At 36.7% G+C, this 22,323-nt stretch overlaps 6 protein-coding genes across 8 annotated transcripts; 2 read left to right on the top strand and 4 right to left on the bottom strand.

Moving 5' to 3' along the window:
• Positions 1 to 677: 677 nt before the first annotated feature.
• LOC117789922 (calcineurin subunit B type 1) lies at positions 678 to 2,963 on the bottom strand. Its single transcript, XM_034629128.1, has 3 exons — positions 2,679 to 2,963; positions 1,549 to 1,606; positions 678 to 1,474 (listed from the first exon to the last, which is right to left on the bottom strand). Exon 3 carries the CDS (start codon positions 1,414 to 1,416, stop codon positions 904 to 906), a length of 513 nt encoding a protein of 170 aa, XP_034485019.1. The 5' UTR covers positions 1,417 to 1,474; positions 1,549 to 1,606; positions 2,679 to 2,963; the 3' UTR covers positions 678 to 903.
• Positions 2,964 to 3,719: 756 nt separating this feature from the next.
• Positions 3,720 to 7,726, bottom strand: LOC117789916. 2 transcript variants are annotated; one of them, XM_034629103.1, is made up of 2 exons: positions 6,194 to 7,711; positions 3,720 to 5,148 (listed from the first exon to the last, which is right to left on the bottom strand). In XM_034629103.1, exons 1-2 carry the CDS (start codon positions 7,249 to 7,251, stop codon positions 4,884 to 4,886), a joined length of 1,323 nt encoding a protein of 440 aa, XP_034484994.1. In that variant the 5' UTR covers positions 7,252 to 7,711; the 3' UTR covers positions 3,720 to 4,883. The 2 variants fall into 2 exon arrangements, with proteins under 2 accessions (XP_034484994.1, XP_034485003.1); XM_034629112.1 differs by lacking the exon at positions 3,720 to 5,148 and having other exon boundaries at positions 6,253 to 6,646; positions 6,774 to 7,726.
• A 631-nt stretch (positions 7,727 to 8,357) lies between these two features.
• Positions 8,358 to 9,253, top strand: LOC117788419 (mediator of RNA polymerase II transcription subunit 18). Its single transcript, XM_034627186.1, has 3 exons — positions 8,358 to 8,535; positions 8,606 to 8,892; positions 8,952 to 9,253. Exons 1-3 carry the CDS (start codon positions 8,408 to 8,410, stop codon positions 9,191 to 9,193), a joined length of 657 nt encoding a protein of 218 aa, XP_034483077.1. The 5' UTR covers positions 8,358 to 8,407; the 3' UTR covers positions 9,194 to 9,253.
• Positions 9,254 to 10,334: 1,081 nt separating this feature from the next.
• Positions 10,335 to 12,302, bottom strand: LOC117793500 (peroxisomal targeting signal 1 receptor). The gene has a single exon (XM_034633819.1). It carries the CDS (start codon positions 12,194 to 12,196, stop codon positions 10,505 to 10,507), a length of 1,692 nt encoding a protein of 563 aa, XP_034489710.1. The 5' UTR covers positions 12,197 to 12,302; the 3' UTR covers positions 10,335 to 10,504.
• A 377-nt stretch (positions 12,303 to 12,679) lies between these two features.
• LOC117791453 lies at positions 12,680 to 14,354 on the top strand. Its single transcript, XM_034631218.1, has 2 exons — positions 12,680 to 13,233; positions 13,861 to 14,354. Exons 1-2 carry the CDS (start codon positions 13,039 to 13,041, stop codon positions 14,131 to 14,133), a joined length of 468 nt encoding a protein of 155 aa, XP_034487109.1. The 5' UTR covers positions 12,680 to 13,038; the 3' UTR covers positions 14,134 to 14,354.
• A 907-nt stretch (positions 14,355 to 15,261) lies between these two features.
• Positions 15,262 to 21,972, bottom strand: LOC117791441 (frizzled-4). Of its 2 annotated transcripts, none has more exons than XM_034631208.1 (5): positions 21,651 to 21,972; positions 20,084 to 21,205; positions 18,564 to 18,814; positions 16,673 to 17,578; positions 15,262 to 16,135 (listed from the first exon to the last, which is right to left on the bottom strand). In XM_034631208.1, the coding sequence occupies exons 2-4, from the start codon at positions 21,046 to 21,048 to the stop codon at positions 16,719 to 16,721; spliced, it is 2,076 nt and encodes a 691-aa protein (XP_034487099.1). In that variant the 5' UTR covers positions 21,049 to 21,205; positions 21,651 to 21,972; the 3' UTR covers positions 15,262 to 16,135; positions 16,673 to 16,718. The 2 variants fall into 2 exon arrangements, with proteins under 2 accessions (XP_034487099.1, XP_034487090.1); XM_034631199.1 differs by having other exon boundaries at positions 15,262 to 16,122; positions 16,710 to 17,578.
• Positions 21,973 to 22,323: the final 351 nt, after the last annotated feature.

Genomic DNA, 22,323 nt, shown 5'->3' with positions numbered 1-22,323 from the left:
GCTTCAACACGCAAACCCAAAAACAAAATAGACACATACATAGAGTTTTAGAATGGATTTTTTTGTTGTATTTCTTTCATTTTGTTTGTATTACTTTACAGTTGATTTTAATTGAACAATATTCAAGAATTTGATTTGTACATTCATAATTAATACACAACATTTAATTAGTTTAAAAATTCACTAAAAGTATAAACTTTGCATAGAATATCTAATAAACAAAAACAGATGAAAAAAAAAAATATATATATATCTATATAGATTACAGGACTCACAGACGTACATATACATATATATATATATGTTTGTGTCTTAATATATATATATGTATAAAGGATCAAATACGATAAATGCTATAAAAGAGCCTGCTCCGCATTTTAAGGATATTTTGAGGAAATTTGTTAAATTTTTGGAAATGAACCAGGCACGAATTATGCTTGGTTTTCATATAGTTCTGTTTGAGGAAGAGGAAGAGGAGCAGGAGGCGTAGGATATGGAGGAGGAAGAGGAAGAGGAAGAGGAGTAGGAGCATACAAATACCAATTCCCACATGTTGTCTTCACACGGAATGGTTATAAAATTCGAATATTCATAGGTTCTTTTGCTTTGCTATACTTTTCTTGTCGTTTTCTTTGTTTTTTTTTCATTTGTTCTTAAGTAGTTGTTGTTGTAGTTCCTTTTGTCATAGTTGTTGCTTTTGCCTGGTTGGCACGCACTTAAATAATTACATACATACTTATGTACTTATGCATACGATTACATACATAATTGGTAGGTACAACAATTTGAAATGTCAACGAATCGAGAAAAAAATTTAGTTTTTTAGTCAATACATGCTTGTATGTATGCATCTATGTATGTGAGGAAATGTATCTGAGTATCTGTTGTTGTTGTTTTTTTTTTTTAGACATCAACAACCATTTTCTTATGTATATCCGTATTGCCCACAACGGAACAGAACTCATCAAATGAGATTTTGCCATCCTCATCCTTATCGGCAAAACAGATGGTCTTATCGACAATCTGTTGCAATTGTGTATCCTTCAGATTGTTGCCGACCATCATTTTGAGCACCTGAAATAGTTCTCCATTCGATATATAGCCATCATTATCCATGTCATAGATGCGAAAGGCGAAACGCAGTTTCGATAACTTATCGCCACGCACACTGAACTGTGAGACACCCTGTATGAATTCCTTGAAATCGACTTCGCCATTGCCATCCGCATCGAATATATCGATAACACGCTGCACCAACGGATTCTGCTGCAATTCCGGCAGCGACATAAACTCATCTATGCTCAATGCTCCGGAATTGTCCAGATCCAGTTTGCGGAAACGTTTGCCCAATCGACGGATCTCATCGGCATCGAAATTGGAGCACATGTCCATCGGCAGCGATGTTTCATTTCCCATTTTGAGTCCTTCAAATTAATTCCTTGTCCTTTTTGGAAATACTCTAGATGTGTTGTTTCTAAAATAAAAAACATTTTAATTGTAATTTACTTGTAAGTTATTCTGCTAGATGAACAAATTGCAATTACTTACTCAATTAAAGTTGCTCTTCAATTGTTTTCAGTGTATTGGTTGTTCTTAGGCGCACATTCTGCAAGCAAACACATTTTTCTTTATATTAACAGCTTACAATTTTGAATTTTATTTTTAAAATAATATGTCGTTTCTTAATTATTAAATTATTTTTGAAATTTTTATTTTGGTAACAATTTTTTTAATATATTTTTTTAATACTTTTGTCAGCAAATTAGAAAATTCGCATATTTTAAATGAAATTATGTAGTTAATGCTTGTAGTGTTGGGAAACCAATTAAACAAATAAATAAATAAGTAAAATCTACTAATATATTTTTTATCACAATAGTTACTTTTATTTTTGTGTGTTTTATCGATTGAGTTTCGAATTAGTTTAAGATTATAGCTAATTTTTTTTTAGACAAAATATATATATTTTTTAAATTTTATATTTTTTTTGCTTATCTTATTACAATAAGTTGATTTTTTGAACAAAATCAAAAATAAAATAGCTTTTCTTTGGCCTAACTATTTTTAAAAATAAATAAAATATATACAGCTATATTTGCTGTCACCACAGTTACTTGACTAACTGTTATACCTAAAACGAAGCAACACTTTATTTTTGTATGCTCTATCGATTCTTTATAATCCTATTTTAAATTATAATTAATTTCTTTGAAAGAGAAATACCTATTTTTAATTCCTGTTGTTTCATTTTTTATAACAAATTAAAGCTAAACAAATAAAATAGCTCCACTTGTGCTTAAACATTTTGAAAATTAAATAAAATAAACGATTTTTTTATCACAACATTTACTTGAATAACTGTATACCTAAAAAGAAGCAACACTTTATTTTGATATGTCTTATCGATTCTTTAAAGTTTTGTTTTCGAATTTTATTTCAAAGCATAATTAATTTGCTTGTCGACGGACTGCAGACGACCTTTAATAAATATAACAAAATCAACACTTTATTTTGTATGCGTCTTATCGATTTTTCAATATCCTATGTCTGTGCACAACATAGCATTTAAATGTTGTGTGTGCTTATTTAAATCATTCATGTTTAACTTAATTTGCATTTTTGTTTCGAGTGTGTGTATGTGTGTGTGTGTTTGTGAGTATTATTAATTTAATCCGTACCTTTAACGTACAATATATAAACAAAACTATAATACGTATACGCAGTGTGAATTTGACGCGCTCTCTGCACGTTCAAGTCTCTGTTGGCTCTCAAACAAACACGCTGAGCTGGCGACCAGCTCACAAATACCAACAAATACCAACTCCAGCGAATTCAATGGAGACGCTCTTCAAGTGTGCCAAATATGCCAAGTATGCAGCCCAAGCAACCCCGTTGGTTTGATTGTATGCGTTGTTTATGATATTATTGGGAGCATAATCACACAGTGCTAAACACAAACACACGCACACACAAATACAGCGAAAAAAGAAATAGTACTCGATAGTCGATACTCACCAAAGTGAAGCAAACGATGTGGCAGCCTTGGCTGCCAAAAAACGTATGGCAGCCTTGGCTCCCCTATTCCGCTCAAATTGCAAAATGTTTTTTTTCGGCCATTTCTCTAAGTTTTAAAGCTTGAAATGTTAGTTTCAATTCTTGTTTGAACTTTGTCTTATTTCGGATTTTTGTCAAAACACTTTCTTGACTTACTGAATGTGTACTACATTTTTTTTAATGGATAAACCAATTAATAAATTACCATTTAAAATAATGTGTTTCTTTAGACAAATTCACAGACATTGTGCGGCTCTCTTTTAGATGATAGCCGTTTAAAAATATTTAGAAAATAAGCAGATAAGTAAGTAACAATAGGCGATGATGCTGGCTTAAAATGTACCCTGATTATGTTGTTTATTTTAGAATCAGAGTCGTATCGAATCGTTCGGATAAAGTTCAAATGAACGAATCACTGAAATAAACGAACGAAATAAATCCCGCACTTTCACTTGATTTGAATCCCAATTATTAGGGGTATTCCTGAAACAGATTCAGAGTAGATTTGTATGTTAGTTTAATTAAGCAAATCTTAAACGACATCTTGTGCACTGATTGGATTTTGATTTAATTAATTAAAAAAAAGGTGCGAAAACACAAAATCACATATTGCTTAAGCGTTGAATTTTACACTAGGAACCACAAGAAAACAACAAACGTTATTGATTTTGTTTTGTTTTTTTATTGAATTTAATAGAATTATTAACTGGTATATATGTAGATAGCAACAAGTAACACGAATTGCACTTTCTTTGATCAACGCTATACCAAAAACAATTTTCTAACGATTCACAACAATATATGTTCAAAATTTTTACAATTCTCTTTAACAATATCGTTATCTGTACACATCAATGCAAGAGAAAAATGCATGTGTATTGAAGATCGATAGACGCACACAATATACTTTCTCTCTTTTTTTTCTTTTACACTGGGTCATGGTGAAATTATTAAGAAAGTGACTTATTCAACTCTACCTCGCTTTTTTATTTATTTAACCCCACTCTTTGCAGCCTCATTGAAAAAATAAGCAATCAAAAAAGAGGCTGTCATTAATGAGTATTTCAACTTGTTAATAATTTCACGATGACTAGTCTCTCTCTTTCCCTCTCTTCAAGACACATACTCTCTCGTCTGCATATGATTGGCCTGATTGCGGTTATGTCTCTCTGTCTCTGTCTTATTTTTCCGATAGGGCTGCAAAATAATCTCCAATGTATAACGCGAACAATTGGAGAAGAATTTTGCTGGCCATACTATTACAAATTGTGTGTGTAGACTTTGTTAACCGCTTTTTGTATATTTTATAATAATATAATATGTATATATATAATATATATAATTGTATATGTTGTTATAGATAATTGTTGTTTTAAGATATTACAAATACTTTACATTATTTAATTAGTGCGAGTAACATTACAATAAAATCGAAAAACAAGCACAATATGCTCAAAATATGAAATATTTTCTTATTTTTTTGCTTTTTTGTTTTTTTTTTTTGGTATTGTTTAGGTATTTTGGGTATGCTTAAATATGTATATGTAAATATGTATGTAGGTATGTATGTTGTTTATGTATATATACTATATCGTTGAAGACATTTGATTTAGGGATGGCAACAATTTAACAAATTAAATCAATATATCGGCGATAACGATAACGATAACAATAATAAGAACTCTTCGGATCAAACCAAAGCTGACCGCATTCCATATTGTGGCACATAAATGTTAATATATTGACCATATTTTTGTATTTGTTGTTGTTGTAGTTGTTATGCTTTCAATCATTACGTTCTTTGGTTGAGAAATTGGGGACAATTCTTTTCACTCATCGTAGTCGGCGATCATGAGGCCCCGTTTAGTGAAATTAATCGATGAGACCGTTGAAAGATTTGGTGCCGTATCGATGTTATCGAAGAGGTCACTAGTAGCTGAGCTGTTCAGGGAATTGAGCGTTACATTGAATGATCCGCCAGCGGTATTAAAACGCTCCTGCAGCTCCTGTTGTTGCTTCAGATTATCCAGCTCATCACGCAATGCCTGATTGCTCAAACGCAGACTCTCCGCCTCCCGCAGACAGTCACGCAGGCTGGAATATCCAACATAACAAAAACGTTTCAAATTAAAAATAAAGATTTTTTAGAAAACTCAATATTTACAACTCGATCTATTGTTTTCCGATATATCGACAGCTCGATCCTTTTTTTTTTTTGGTGATTTTTAATTTTGATATTAAACTTTGGATTTACATCACTAAATGAGATCAATATCTAAATTTAAAATCAAAATTAGTTTGAAAACCGTTGATTACACTTTAAAATTATAATATACTAATAAAAAACAATATATAATTGTTTGATTCCCATTACAAAAATCTAAATAATTTTTAAATTTTAAAAATCGAAAATATAAATTATTTTTCCAAGTTTAATTTAATTATTTTAAAGCTATTTTTAGTTTAAAAAAAACTTTCGATTCTTAAATGAAGAGTATGCAAGACAAAAACATGGAATTTTGCACAAATTAGAAAAGGACCTAACGCTTATCTCTTTATGAATAACTCAAAAATTGTGTTTGACGTCTTAAAGTTGATAAATTATATATATTTGGCTTCTTAATAAAATTGAGTATCTAAATTTGGAATCCCTATACGAATTTCGAAAAATCTTACTCAGAATACGAAAAATTAAAAAAAAAAGCATTTAATTAGGAAACCAAAATTAGAAATACTGATTGGAAGACAAAAATTGGGAAAACAAAAAATGGTTAGACAATAATAAGGAAAAGCCAAAATCAAAAATATTTTGTTAAGTATGTCAAACAAATATTACTCAGCATAAGAAAATTCGGAAAAAAAGGAAACATTTTATAAGGAAATCTGTTATTAGAAGTTTAAAATTAGGAAGATAAAAAATCTGAAAACAAAAATTTGGAAGACAAAAATTGAAAAAAAATTCGGAAAACAGATATTGGGGAAAAAATTAGGAAAAACTAAAATTTTATTAAAAATCGAGCGGTTTTTATTATTTTCTTTTTGTTGCTTGCCTACAAAAGTTTGGGAATTCGTATGAGGTACCCTGTAATTTCGTAAAGAGAGAGATGCCAAGTCTGGATTGTTGACATGCTTGACTTACTTGTCGATCTCATTCTGCATGCTCTTGATGTAGTCACAGGCCTTGATCAGTATTTGGGATTTGGAGTCGTTGGGAGGAGTGCGTCCATTCTGTTGATTGCTCTTCATGTTTGTTGCAGTCGTTGTAGTCGATGTTGTTGTTGTCTTGTTGCTGCTGCTGCTGCTGTCTACAGGATCGGGATCGGGATTGGGATTGGGATTGGGATCGGAATTGGTCGTAGGCTTGTAGCGATTACCTTCAGTGGGCAGCATTTCCTTGAGCTTGAAGATCCAACAGTTGATCTTGTCGCGACGACGTCGTTCCACTTCGTTGTGTGTCGCACGTCGTTTATCATCGCGCTTTTTGTAAGCATCCAATTTGATATTGTAGTGTGAAACAGGAGCAGAAATAGGAGCAGAAATAGGAGCAGAAATGGGAGCAGAAACGGGAGCAACTGGAAGGGTGTTGCTGTTGCTGCTGCTCACCGAATCCTTGCCAGCAATTATAAGATTATGTGTGCTTGCATTAGTATTTAAATACAATACATTTCTGGATGGACAAATGGAATCCGGCTCCAATTTAATGGCAGCCACTGATTGTGTTGTTGTTGTTGTTGTTGTGTGAGGCTGCAGCAATTGTTCACTAATTGTCGTTGTTGTTGTTGGGTTGTCCTTAACTAAATAGATTTCACAACCGGTTGGCAGCTGCAGATTTGTGGGCAACAGCGCCTGATGCAGTGCATCCAAGTCTGGCTCCTGTTTAATGCTCTCAATGGCATAAAACTCTTGAGATTCATTCGAGTTGTCATCATCCGCACAGATGGTTAAATAGATTTGAGCACCGCTATTTATGTCCAGGCTGCTGGTTAAAAACAAACCGTTTGTGGTGCTGCCAATGCTGCCAATGCTACCAAGGCTTCCATTACCGTTTCCGTTTCCATTACCGTTGCCGTTGCCGTTGACATACCCGTTTCCGTTTCCATATGCACCGCTGTCTCTGTCTCTGTCTGTCGCTATCGCTGCCGCCGCTGCCGCAGTCGCTGTCGCCAGCTCCAGACGTGGCCGTTTCTTCACATTCATTGCAGCTGCCTTGTTTTTGTTTTTGCATTTGCTGTCATATCAACACACACGACGATATATACAAAATTTTTTAATGGGTGTCTCCTTACCAAAAAAAAATACGTTGTTGTTCACGTAACTTTGTTACGCTTTTTTTGGAGAGGCGGCGCTGCTGCCGCTATTAACTACCGCTATGGCTTAACGTTTCTAAACAGCTCGTTGGCAATTTCAATTGCATTTGCTTGCCATTTGCCATTTAAAGGCTGCAAAGATTTTAACACATTTGTTGTTCAACCCACAATAAAAACAACAACAACAATAATAATTGGTGTATTTGCAGTGATATGTGACTGTTCGCTTTTTGGCGTCTGGCATCCTTATCTACAGAACTCAGCTGGCAACCCCGCCCGCAAGCTAGTGACTCAAGGAATTATCGCATTTAGAAGATAACGTCTCAATGCCGTACTGCGCAGCTACGTCATAATAATTCATATTCGCCGACATCACTACTTAAATTTAACAACTCATTTATAGAGCAATGACTTCAACTAAATGTAGTATTAATGCAAAAATTAGTTATTATCTTTTCTTATTGCCGTCTTGCACAAAGCATAAACAATTAATTTTAACGTCACGAACAACAGTCGAAATTCAAAAATTGATCAAAAGCTGTGCGACCTACCACCACAGTTGCTCCATTTGTACCAAAACAGGTACATTACTTATTTGTTGGTACATTGCCATCGATTATTTTTTCTGAATATGGTACGTTTTATGTAGGCAAAACGAATTCATTTTGTTTATTTTTTTAATAAAGATTATTTATTGAAATTGTAACTATGCTTTTTACATATAGAGAGTATTGCAGGGCAATATTAATATAAATTAGATAGATAAGTTACCGATTGCTTTGTTTTAAAGCACTAACTAGATATTTTTAATATCATAAGCTTTTATAGTTGGTACCATTTCTTAGCGTAAAATTTTACCTAAAATCTGGTACAAAATAATTTCATCAAGTGGCAACCATGTCTATACACTATCACTCATCGATATATATCGATAAGCGCTGATTTTGCAATTGCAATGCAACGCTACAGTAAAGCATAAACAAAAACACCGCAAAGTGTTTTGCGGCAATTTCTTAACGTTTAGAATAATAATATAAGTGATTATTATGTCAATGGCCATTTCATCGGCTCGTGAATCACTTTCACTTGCCTTAAGCAATCGCTTTCTGCCCAATTTGGAGTATTTGCTGCAAGGCTCCATTTTGGATTCAGCTGTGGAGCATTTGATGCACAGGTGAGTGTGAGTGCGAGTGAGAGAGAGAATGTAAACAGACTAGAGTTTGAAATGAATTTAAAAATTACAGATTAAAAGGTTTATGTGATAATGTGGATACCTCACCGGAGCCATTTCATGACCTGGAGGTATGCATGAGTTTGCGTCAAGCGAATTCCAATCAGCCGCTGCTGCTGCGCGTCCGCCGTGCACTTGGCCGGGATGCTCCGTTCCAGATGCGGTATCTGGGACAGCCGGAGGTGGATATACGGCGACCCACACTGGTGCGCAGTTGCATGGACTGTGCCTGCACCAATGGCATACTTGATTTTCTCTCCGAAATGGGTTTCCGCTTGGAATTCGAGTACATAGCCAAGGGTAAGGTTTACACTCAAGAATTATGACCATTAAACTCACTTAAATACCTTCCTTTACAGGCTACATGTTTCGCAAGGGCCGCATGAAGATAACTGTCTCGAAGCTCATCAAAATTGTGCCCGGCAAGCAACAGGATATGGCCAATGAGCCCATCTCCCAGAGCTACATTGTGGAGCTCTCTGTGGTGGCGCCAACGGGACAGGAGAATGTCGGCGAGGAGATGCGTGTGTTTGCCGAGCAACTCAAACCTCTGGTTCAGCTCGAGAAGATCGACTACAAACGTCTCGGCAACTTGCCATAATCCTGTCAAACTCTACTAGCAATTTAAATATAGCACTTTAATTAGATAAAAACCATGAAATTCATATTTGTTTTCTTCCTTAAAATCATAAAAATATGTTTGTAACGTACTTATTTTTTCCCTTACTTTCATGTCGTAATTACATTATTCTTTACTTGGGTTTACTAATTTTTATTTCCATATTAAATGCTTCCTAGTCGTGTATTTAAAATCTTGTATCTTCAAATTTTTGTATTCTTAGTATTATCTTTCGACTTTCGTTCAAAATTATGAACATTTTTTTGATATTGACCTTTCCTCATTTTTGTCTTTCCAATTGTGTTTTTTTAATTTGTATATCCTTATAACGTCATTCCTAATTTTTGGCTCTCCTAATTTATGTCTTCTACATCATTTTTTTTTTTATTTTTATTTTATAATTACAATATTCCTAGCTTGGATTCTCTAATTTTTATTTCCATATTAAATGCTTCCTAGTCATGATTTTAAAATCTTTTATCTTCAAATTTTTATATTCTTAGTATTATTTTTCGACATTCGTTCAAAAAGTTCAAAATTATTAAAATATTTTTGATTTTGACTTTTTCTCATTTTTGTCTTTTCAACTGTGTTTTTCTTATTTTTATCTTATAACGTCATTCCTAATTTTGGGGTTTCCTAATTTTTGTCTTCTACAATATTTTATTATTATTTTACAATATTCCTAACTTGGATTCTCTAATTTTTATTTCCACTTTAAATGCTTCCTAGTTCGATTCTCAAATATTTTGTTTTAAATAACTCTTCATCATCATAATTTTTAAATAATATTATTCATATTTCTGGTTTGATAATTTTTTAAATTAGATATTGATTGCTTTTCCTAATGCTAAATTTTGGTATAATTTTTTCGATATTCGTATAGAGAATCATTTAAAAAAGGACTTTAATATATCGGATACATATTATTTTTAGCTAGTAAGGTAGGTCGTTGATACACTTATAGTCCAATTCAAGAGGAATCTCTAATTTCTAATTTCCAACCTAATTTATATTGAGAAAAAGATTAAATTTAAAATATCGGACTTTCCGGTTATTCTTACATATTGTGGGTGGAATATATTCATTTTGTATACATCTATTAATTAAATTCAAGGCATAATTTTGGTAGAATATTAACAGTTTAATTTGAGTTCTTAAGCGCCTAGAGAATGACAAATACAAATATAACGAAATTTAACAATTGACAAATTTGACGGAAATGCAAACGAAGTTATTTACAGAATTTAGTTGAAGAGCAAACAAAGCTGTAGCTGAATCCCAATGCCAATTCTAATCCTTGAAAGCCTCGTTGAGTGCCTGCAGATTGCGATCGCTGACATGTCCCTGTAAATCGCTGCGACCCATTAGAGAGATGACCATCTTCAGGGTGCTCCAAATGGACTCGGACATCTGGTTCTGACCCATCGCTTGGGCACTGGGCAACTCTCGAGCGGCATTCGTGTGAGCCTGCATGGTGAGAGCGGTGAGCAGATGCTCCGCTCCCTCCTTGTACGCCTTCAAGTTCATGCAGCAGACTCCAACATTATAGCGCACCCGTATGAATCCCGGCTGGAGCTGCAGAGCCTGTTGATAGGCCTCCACAGCCTCCACGGAGCGCGAGCCGTTGGCCAAACTGGCGCCCAGACGATTCCAGAGCTTGGCATTCTGTGGATCCACCTGGACAGCGCTGCGATAGCAATCCACAGCCTTGTCATACTCGCCGGATAGATTATAGAGCACGCCGAGTGCCTCCTGAAGATCAGAATCCACCTGAGCCGGTTGCAGGCGCACTGCCTCCAGATAAACCTGCTGCAATTCACGCAGCTTATTGGCACCTATTAGGGAGGAGGCCATGGAGGAGGAGGAGGTGGCTCCCTCGGATTGCAGCTGCGGATAGGCGGACAACAGATGCTTGTACTGTGGATGCACCTCCAGCCAGTTGGACAACATCTTTACCGCATTGCTCTGCAGACTCTCGTTGGTATAACAAACGGCCAAAGCCATCAACACCTGACGATTCTCCGGCTGCAGATCCAGCGCACGCTTGAGTGCGGCAATTCCCTGTGGATCCATTTCATTCTCCGCCTGGGAGATGCCCAGCAATTGCCAGATCTCTGCACGTTCCGGCTCCTTTTTGGCAGCCACCTCAAAGCAGAGCACCGCACTGGGTATATCACCTTTGGATAGATATTCCTTGCCCTTCTCAAAGGCATTGTCCAGCTCCGACATGGGATTCTGTTCGGCAAACTCATACTCCTTGTAGGCATCCAGATTCTCATTGTATTCCGAGAGCCAGGGATGCTCATTCTCCTCGGCCAGCTTCTGCCATTCATCCTGCAAACGCTGCCAGAACTTTTCATTGAAATTCGTGGCGGTTTGTTCGCTGTGCTCCTTCTCCCGCTGATAGTCGCTGATCCAATCCTCCACCGATGTCCTGGCGTTGACTAACTGAGGCAGTTCATCGGTTCTAATCGTTTCCATTTGCTCGTCAAAGAAGTCATCCTGCTGCTGCTGCTGCTGTGCTGGAGCAGCTGTTATGGCCATATAGGGACTCCTCATCATCATGGGTGGCATAAAATTCTGACTGCTAATCAAAGGTTCATCAAAGAACTCCTGTGCATGTTGCATTTGTTGTTGTTGCGGCTGCAGATGCAACATTTTGTTGGGCAACTGTTGCTGCACAAAGTCCCTGCTCCACTGACCCGCCAGCTGCTCCTGTTGTCCCCGTTGTGGTGCTGTTCCATTGATGTTGATGTCCCGCATCTCTTGGAGCAGCGTGTTCATTTGAAAGGATTGCGGTGGCGCTGCCACATGACCCAGATAATCGGCAACCAGCTGCTCATCTGGCCTCAGACTTCGCTCGAATTGCGCCTGTGCAAATCCCTCGTCCTTGTGGGCCACATCTCGGCTGAACTGGCCGCCAAGTTGCATCAGAGGATTCACGGCGCCGCAGTCGCCTTCGACCAGTGGACGCAACGACATCTTGCTACGTAACTGTTACGTTAGTTGCTCACTTGGTTACTTGGTTACTCTTATTGAAGCAGGCAGCAGATTGTGTACGAAGGTCTGAGATAAAGATACGAAATACAAAAGTCCAAATGTCCACAATAGAGTTGTATCCGAATCGTTTGGCAGCACTGTTTTGCACCAAAGGCTGCCACCCTGTTAAATTCACCGAACTGGCAATATGGACCACATTAGGTGAAATGACAATATTGGTTACTTTTTCTTTTTTTTGGCAATTTCTTAATTTTGTAAATTTTTGATGCGGTTTTTGTTGAAATTTTCTGCATTCTTAAATATTGTTTTTTAGAATTAAATTTGTAACTTCTATCCCCTTGTCGCATGCTCAGCGCACATGTTTGTCGTGTGTGGGCGGCTTTTATCGAGTCGCGGCGTCGATAGCTCCGATGACAGCCGTTCGATTTGTTTGTAAATTTGATATCGTTTTTGTTTTGTTTTGGTCTACAACGGACGACATTCGGCATTGAGTCGGATTCGGCATTTTATTGATTACATATGGCAAAGTGGCGCTTGGCACGCGACGCCGGCCCCCAAACCAAGGACAAAAACGACCCCCATATGGAGAAGCTACATTAGACGTGTTCGTTTTCATTGTAATTGTTTATTTTTGTTGTTGTGTATAGAGCAGCAATTCAAGAGCAAAATTGTGTTTGTTTTAAGCAATATTCCGGCCATTCACTTAGTGTCGTGCATTTGTGGAAGGCGTTTCATGTTTCGCGAGTGACTGCAACTGAATGAACCAAAAAAGCATTAGGACCTAAACAGTATCAATAATTGTAATAATTAGAATAAGCAGCAATATGACAACCACAACAACAGCCACAACAACAACAAATGGCGGCCGCTGTGAAACCGATCACATTTCTGCCCTTGAACTGCAATCGAATCGACGCATGCTGTATTTCAGTGATGGCTGCATGGAGGAGCTCTCATCCGATAGCGACAGCGATGCTGAGACGGACGTGCCCGATAAGGGCTATGATGAACAATTGCAGGTATGTCAAATTCCGTATGCCGTATTCCTCATGCCCGTATGCCAAGCATAATTACAATTCAACGCAGTGTTGCCAATTTAGCTACTTTATAGCTATTGCTATTTGTCGAAAATCTAGCTATTAAAAATATATTTATCTAGCTGTGTTTTGCTATTCATTCTTTTTTAGCTATTGCTTTTAGTAGAAAATTTGGCTTTTTAAAATATATATTTAGCTGTGTTTGCTTTTTATATTTTTTTTATAGCTATTAGTTGTAATTCTGGCTATTAATAATTAATATTAATATTTATATATAAACACAAAAACATATTATTTATGATTCGAGTGTTTTTCTTTACATAAAAAAACTTTTAAACACCTCAAAAAAATCTTTATTTTGGTACAATGGATGCATATAATACCTTTATTAATCACGAAAAATTCATAATATTCAAAATTTTATAAACATAAAATTTGTTGTGCACAAAAAGTTGGTTATTTTGAATTGCAAATTCAGATATTTATTTTCAATAATGCTTATCCGCCAGAAATAGCTATTGTTTGTTTTCACCCTTAAGTAATTGGCAACACTGAATTGAAATAAACATTGATAATATATCGAGCAACGATTTGTGACTCATTTGGCAGCGCGAAATGGCGTTGGGGCCACGCCTACGCTACAAGGCCAGCAAGGTGGGCAACAATATATTGGCTGGCATTGACTATGTGGGTGGCGGACTCGCCTCATTCCTTGGCATTACCAACTCCAAATATGCCAGCGAACTAAAGTATCATAAGCGAGCCAAAGAACAGGCCGAAGCTGAAGCCGAGGCAGCAACCGACGAGGACCTTGACAATTGGCAACCCCACAACAATAATCGCAACGATACGATTGTCGATTGTGCGCCCAGTCGACAATAATTCGAAATTCGATATTGAATTCCAAATGGAAGCCACGAGAAGAAAAACGTATGACAAATTGCCAGTTAAAAATGCTCATCAGGTGAAAATGTAACGCATTTTTGGAAACTTTTACACACATTGTACATAAAACGAAATGTATTTTCAAATCTGAATTTTTCGACACTTTATTCGCTAGAAAATAAGTTACAAAATACAAATGACATATAAACAAACTGTAATACATTGTTTAATTACATTAAAAAAATATATATATATTTGACAAAAAAAAAGGGGGAAGAACAGCACTACGAATAGTTTGTATATAAGAGTGGAGTGAATTTGAATTTTTTTGTTTCATTTGCGAAAACGTATCGGCGATCCACTTTGTGATTTTAGCCCAAAAGATAAGAGTTTAAAAAATTTTGTTATTATTTTTCATAGTAAGTCCTTAATTTGCAATGTTCAAAACGATATTAACTGTTAAGATCGGTTAAAAACATCAAGTTTGCATATTTTTTAAGAATACCACAATTGGTAAAAATCCGTTAAATATAAATGTGTGCAAAAAAAATAAGGCACGTGATTAATTTTGTGAAACGAAAATGAAAATACAAAAAAATTTCAAATTCACTCCACTCTATTGTATATAGAACTCAATAAATTTCTTATATTCTCTTAACTACAAAAATATATAAGATATTTTATATATATATAGTATATTAAGTACTTGGAAGTTCTGATAGGTTCTTAAGCTAATGGCACATTGAATACAATTACAATTGCGTTCCAAGTTAAGTACACTTTGCGGTTTACATTTACATATTTAGTATATTCAATTTTTGATTGTTTATCGTAAAAAAAAAAAAAAGAAACACATGAATCATAGTATCACAGTATTTGTTGCTGCGTAAACAAAGCAAAATACAAAAATTATTACATTTATGCTACGATAAAATACAAATTGTATGCGGGGCAAGAATTGTTTAGTGGACTGTACTTTGGTTACAACGGCAGCAGAGCTAAAAATTAATATTTATATTTGATAAAAATACACACACACACACACAAATGCAATGAAATAATTGAACATAAAATATATAAAAGATATTTAACGTTTTTTTTTGTTAACTTATTTCATGGCAATACAATACAATACAACATTAAGTACACACACACACGCACACACACACACGCACACACACACATATATATATATATATATAAGTTTAAACTTGAAACTAATACAGTTAAGGAAATACATGAAGGGGATTCCTAAAAGTCAGCGCTAGTTTATCGTTTGCCTTGTGCTTTTTAGCATTATCTACAGCAAAGTAAGTGAATCAAATCATTTTATAGTAAATTCCATATATACACAGTATATATAGCAATGATTTGTACAGCTTAACAACTGCAATTCTACAACTCGGTTAGTTATACACAATAAGTTGGTTCACTTTAAGGATAGTCTGTTATTTATATTTGTAAATGTCTGTTATATGAACTTTATATTTATAATTTTCAAAAAAAACCTTGTCTCTTCAAAGTTCTGTGACATTTTTAACAGTTTAGCGATTGATCTTTAGTAGTGTTAAACAGTTCTCTACAGTTTTTAAATACTTATAGTTGAAGCAGCAATAGTCGAAAAAATATTGCTTACTTCAGCTTTAACTAATGCCAATGAAAAATTCTCTCAGGACGAGGACAATTAATCGAATCGAATAATTTGCCTTTATAAGAACCTGTGTACAAATAAAATTTTAGCTTTTTTCCTCACTTTTTGCCCGACAAACTTCCTAAAAGTGCCCAAACATTTGTGTATAACTATAGAACTGTATAGAAAGCTTTAGTTAGGCTGATCTGTGCGCTGATCGAGGCAGGAACATTTGTGTTAAATAACCGCAGCTTGACAATATTGTGCGGCTTCAGACTTGAAGAGCTGTGTGGATCAGATCAGGTCGGATCAGATCAGAACAGACCACATCAATTCGCAACCAACGAAAAAAGTAACTAGAAAGAGAAAATAATTTTTAAAACCATGGAACACACAAAATGGACATGGACGATGGGCTAAAAAGTTCGTATCGTTTCTAATACAGGGTGTCACTAACATTTCTTTTTTTCTATTTTAAGATATATTTTTTAAATTCCGTATAGGTTATATGAGCTCAGTAGTTACCCAAAAGATGTTGAAACCGACGTAAACAAAAAAAAAGAGCAATAAACAATTTGAATGACCATAAAAATAAATGTGCAAGAGGTAGTTGATACTTTAAAGATTAAAAAAAACACTTTTTGAATACATCTGAGTATTTGAAGAAGATATTACCGAAAAAGTGGCATTTTTTGAGGTTTCAAATACATCTATATATATTTAAAACTCTTTGTTCTGACACACTGACTAACTGCTCAATGTGGAGAGCAAACCGTAAGACCTAGAGAGCTGAAATTTGGACACAACGTAGCTGAGATGATTTAATCGTGCCATAAGGAGGCGTTTTTGGAAATTCAACCTGCATTTGCACTAAAAAAGGGGTGTTTCTGCAAAACGATAGGAACTTTTTAGTGCAGCTGTTGAAGTTGAATATATAGTGTACCTGTAGAGCTCAGAGAAGCGTCTCATTGCCATAGCGCTGCAGTTGCGGATAATGGGAGTAGTTGGCATGATGGGCATGATGCTTCTGCGGTGCATAGTAGACGCGATGCGAGGAGTGACCAAGTGGATGTGGATGCTGTTGTGGATGTGCAAGTTGTGGAAGCTGTGAATGTTGTTGTCCATTGCGTCCCAGCGTATAGTTGGACATTTGATTGAGGGATATGGATCCAGCGCCTGGGGGCGACTTATACTTGTAGGGACTGCCAATTAGCGGCGGTGCACTGATCATGGACTGATGTGAGGGACGCACCGAGTGATAGGACACCACAGTGCTGCTGCAGGCAATGTGTGAGCCACGTGAACTGCTCTGGGCATCGAGTGGATGCTGATGTGGATGCTGGTGCAGCTGATTACGCTCCACATTCGCTGTCTGCTTGAGCGGACGCGTTGACAACTGCCGCTTGTACATGCTGGATATGCTCGGTCCCAGCACCCAAGCGAAACAACAAATGCCCAACATCAACTCCATGAAATCGCGCATTAAATACGGCCAAAGCGGCGTATTCGCATCCCGTGCACTCAACCACACATCAATGTTGGCAAACTCATAGATCACAGCCAACAACAGCAAAGCACAAGAGGAGCCATATAGAAATAGGAATATTCCAATTCCCGAACTGCTGTGTCCACTCAGCTGCAGCTGCTGTTGCAGACTCAAAGCATTGCTGTTCCTCAGGATCTCCTTGTTGCGACAGTGCACCAAGTAGCCGGATATCAGATTCATCGACCCAAAGATCCAATAGCAAAAGATGGGCGTGGCAACCAGCACCTGGAGCGCCTTATCCGATTGATTGCCCACAAAGCAAGCACCTGCAAAAAGCACACAATAATTATAATTATCAAATCGGTTTAGTTTTGATCAAGTTATGAGATTTTGAAGTTGGTCTGACTTTGGATCTAGCATCTTTACAATTCAAATTTAATTTGAATGCAGAATCAATTTAAAGGTCAAATCAAGTTCAAAATGACATTCCGTTTCCAAATCGGTTTAATTTTGATCAAGTTATGAGACTTTAAAGTTGGTCAGACTTTGGATATAGCAACTTTACAAGTTCAAATTTTTGTACAATTTCACATGATTTTTTACAAAAAAATGAAAGCTTACAAAATTAAATTTAAAGTGTTGTTTTATACTAATAATGGTATAAGGAGTTGATATAAAGTGAAAACTTGAGATTTAAAATTTTCAATTTTCAAAATTTCAAAGGGGGGACCCTTAGCATCGAACCCAAGATTTAGAGGGATATAATTTTTTTTTCAAAATTAAATAAATTTAAATGCAGAATGAATTTAGAGGCCAAATTATGATCAAAATGACATTCCGTTTGAAAATTGGTTTAGTTTTGATCAAGTTATGACACTTTGAAGTTGGTCCGACCTTTGACCTAGCAACTTTACAAGTCCCAATTTTTGTACAATTTCACATGATTTTTTACAAAAATATGAAGTGTCTCAGAATCAGTTTTAAAGTGTGGTTTTATACTAATTACAATATAAGGAGTTGATTAAAAGTGAAAATATGAGATTTAAAATTTTCAATTTTCAAAATTTCAAAGGGGGGACCCTTTGCATCGAATCCAAGATCTAGAGCAAAATTATTTTTTTTACAAAATCAATTAAATTTAAATGCAGAATGAATTAAGAGGCCGAATCATGATCAAAATGACATTCCGTTTCCAAATCGGTGCAGTTTTGACAAAGTTATAGAAGTTTAAAGTTTAGATTTACAAATAAGGATACTCTGAGTATTACAATTCAAGATTCAAACAGGGAATAATCCCATTTTGCAACATACCCAACAACTCATCCGCATCGACCAGACGCATTGCAATTACCGCTGCCGTTTGGAAAGCCGGTAATCCCCAGGCCACAAAGCAAACAAAATTATTTCGCGCCAGATCCTGCTGGGCGGTATTCCCATTGACTGCTCCTTCTCTGGTTCCTCCTCCTGCTCCATGTCGCTTGGCGGGCAGTACAATGTGTCCTTTGGTGTCCGGACTATTGCGACGTATATCCCGATGCCAGCCCAGGCATAAAATGGCCCACCTGGATAAACACACAAATTTAAGTCTAATAAAGGCAGCTATATGTATAAAACCAAGTTAAATGCATATTCTATCAGTTTGGTTAAAATATCTCAAAAAACAAAAACTTGTTCATACTAAAATTTAATTTTCGACTGAGCGTCTCTATGGCAGCCTTATGATATATTGGTCCGATCCAAAAATAAAAACAAACTTGACCTGCGTACGGTATTCAGGAACCTACATCCCAACTTTGAAGTCTCTAGCTCTTATAGTCTCTGAGATCGACGCGTTCAAGCAGATAGGCGGACGGACAGACGGACGGACAGACGTACATAGCTCAATCGACTCGGCTGTTGAAGCTGATCAAGAATTTAAATACTTTGGGGGGTGTGCCACGCCCCCTACTGCCTGTTACATACATTCTGCCAAGCACATTATACCCTTTTTTGCCCATTTCTAATGGGTACAGGGTATGAAAATCGATTAATCCTAATAAATCGACCTCTTTTTGCGAATTGATCGTAAGCGATAAGAATACATTTTTTTTAGGTGTTTATTAGTTAAGGATTTTAGAACGAAATTTCCCAATTTCCCAAAAAGTGATCCTTACAATCCTTTCGCAAAAAGGGGTCGATATATAGTTTAGGAGAGTTCTACTGCCTGTCACATACATGCCAAACAAACCAATATACCCTTTTTTAGAATTTCTGAAATTTTTAATGATAACAGGGTATAGACAGGGTATATAGACTCGATCATTTTGCAAAAAGGCCTCGATATATACTTAAGGTGTCTTCTTCTGCCTGCCACATACATGCCAAGCGAACCAATACACACTTTTTTAAGATTTTTGCCCAACACAGGGTATAGACAGGATATATAGACTCGATCATTTGGCATAAAAATGTTTAGGAGTTTCCTTTTGCCAGTTTTATGCATACCAACCAAAGCAGTATACCCTTTTTTTTGGAATTTCAGACATTTTTAAAGGTTACAGGGTATATGCAGGGTATATAGACTCGATCATTTCGTAAAAAAAGGTTGTTATATACTTTAGGAGTCTTCTTCTGCCTGCCACATATATGACAATATACCTTTTCTACAATTTCAGACATTTTAAATGGTTACAGGGTATAGACAGGGTATATAGACTCAATCATTTCGCAAAAAAATGTTTAGTAGTTTCCTTTTGCCAGTTTTATGCATGCCAACCAAATCAGTATACCCTTTTTTCTAATTCCAGACATTTTAAATGGTTACAGGGTATAGACAGGGTATATTGACTCACCAGGCGCAGGCGGCCATGCCGAAATAGTAACGCAGAAGGAAGACACTCGCACAGGCGGCATTGGAGAGTCCGTCGACGGCGAGGAGGGATTCATTGGGTGCCTGGGGATCGGTGCCACAAGCGGTGCCAGATCGTCCGACTATGAAGCGCACTGTCCAACCCAAGGTGACCATGTTGTGGCACCACAACAAAGGTGATAGGAGACGCGACCACTTGGCGCCCGCATTGCCACGCCCACCACGACGCCCACGGCCAGGGTTGTCGCCGCCAAGCAGCAGGAGACACAGCGTTGCCACACAGGCCAAGCCCAAAGCAGCATAGGCCCAGGTGGAGACCCAAATCTCCGACAAATGCTTCTCGCCGGGCGTAAACAAAATATCCGCCTCACATAACGGAGCACAACGTCCGGAACGTTGGAGTTTCACATACAAATGGGATTTGGCCAGACCGGAGCAGTCGAGTGGCAACACTGGTGAGCCGGGCAGCAGCTTGGGACCATACACTTCCTGCTCCTGTACGGGCAAATGCAATTCTCCGGGTCCCTCCATGCACATGGTCTCCTGATTATTTTCACGGGGAAAACGCTCACAGTCCAGTGCTGGCGGCCACGGAAACCCAAAGCCCTGCAACACCGGATGACAGCGTATGCGTACGGACTCACACAGACTACGGCACGGTCCAATGGTGTGAATGGGCGCCTTGGGTGTGCACATTGGCACATAGGCGGCGCACAGGAATAACTTCAGCTGTGAACTGCAATTGTATTCGATGAGTGGCACAAATGTTTGCAGTGTATATTCCACATCCGTTTGCAGCTCATGACCCACCAGATTGGGCATTGAAGTCTCATTATAGCCAATTCCACGGCACATATCAATTCTTATCAGCTCGCATTGATTGTTGCTGACGCCACGCGCCGTGGGAGGGCGCCACATTAGCAACATTAACAATGTTGCCAGCAACATCCTTTTTGTGTGTTTGTGTATTTCTTTTTAAATTGTTATTGTTACCGCTGCAGTTGCAGTGTTGCCACTGCTTTGCATAGTGCGTGTGTGTGTTTGCTCCACTGTTGCCCACTTAGCTTTTTTATAGCTACTTCAGGCTATTTTTCGAATTCGTTTGCTAGAAAAATTTCAAAATTGGTATTAGCTGATAATCCGGTTATTTTAAATATATTACCAGCTATTAATATTTTCAGAGAACACAAATTATGATTAATTTCGTTTCTCTTAATTAAAAAAATCAATTTGCGATGATTAAAAAATAGATAATAATTAAAATCAAAGATAATGATGATAACAACTATTTTTTTTTTTAAATAAAACATAATAGTTACGTTCTCTGAATTATCTTGGTAAAATTGTGCAAAAGTGCGCACAAAAACAAATTTAGAAGCTTTCCAGCCAGAAATCTTGACAACACTGTTGTGCTCCCAACTCCCCTCTTCCTGAACGGAACGGGTTTCGCTCGCTCGCTTGCACTCGCACTCACAGTTGTTGCGCTATTGTGCGCATCTCTTTCTTACACGCCCGCCTGTCTGTCTCTGCTCTGTCAACTCGTTAACTACCTTTGGCGTCGTTCTTGTTATCGTGCTGCCGCTGCCGCCGTCGCCGTCACTGTTGCCCTCTGCTGCTGCTGCTTCTTCTGCTTCTGCTTGTTGCTTCTATTGCTGCAAACTAGTTTTGTGTTCTTGTTCTTGCACAATTGCTATGCAGATTATCTTAGTTCAATTTCAATTTTATATGCCCATTTAACACTTTATGTTTAATTTGTTTACAGCTGCACTGGTTTTGTTTATCGTTTTGCTAGCACTTTTTTAATACATTTTCCGTCAATCTGCTCAGTTCTTATTATTTATTGGCTTGTGTTGTGTTTGTTTATTCAACCTTTGCCTCTGTGCTGCCAACTTGTTTTAATACCATGTTGCAACAAAAAACGAGTTGGCAGGCTTGATGCACGCATTAGAGACCATTTTCATATTGTGATCAATATATGATAAAAGTATGAAACTTCTTTTCTTCCTTTATTTTAAATTTTTTGACAAATTGATAGGAACTTTCCTGAAACACATTAAGATTTGGTTTTGATTTAATTCAAGCAAATCTAAATCAGTTTCTGGAACGACCCTTTTTGCACACTGATTTGATTTTGATTTCGAGATTTTGTAAAAAGGCGCGAAAATTCAAATTGACAAAAGCTGGAAAACTGTTCTTTTTATTTTTTTTAGACATTTTAATAAT

The sequence above is a fragment of the Drosophila innubila genome, chromosome X (assembly GCF_004354385.1).
Source record: "Drosophila innubila isolate TH190305 chromosome X, UK_Dinn_1.0, whole genome shotgun sequence".
Taxonomy (NCBI): Eukaryota; Metazoa; Arthropoda; class Insecta; order Diptera; family Drosophilidae; genus Drosophila; species Drosophila innubila.
This window is presented reverse-complemented; position numbering and strand designations above follow the sequence as displayed.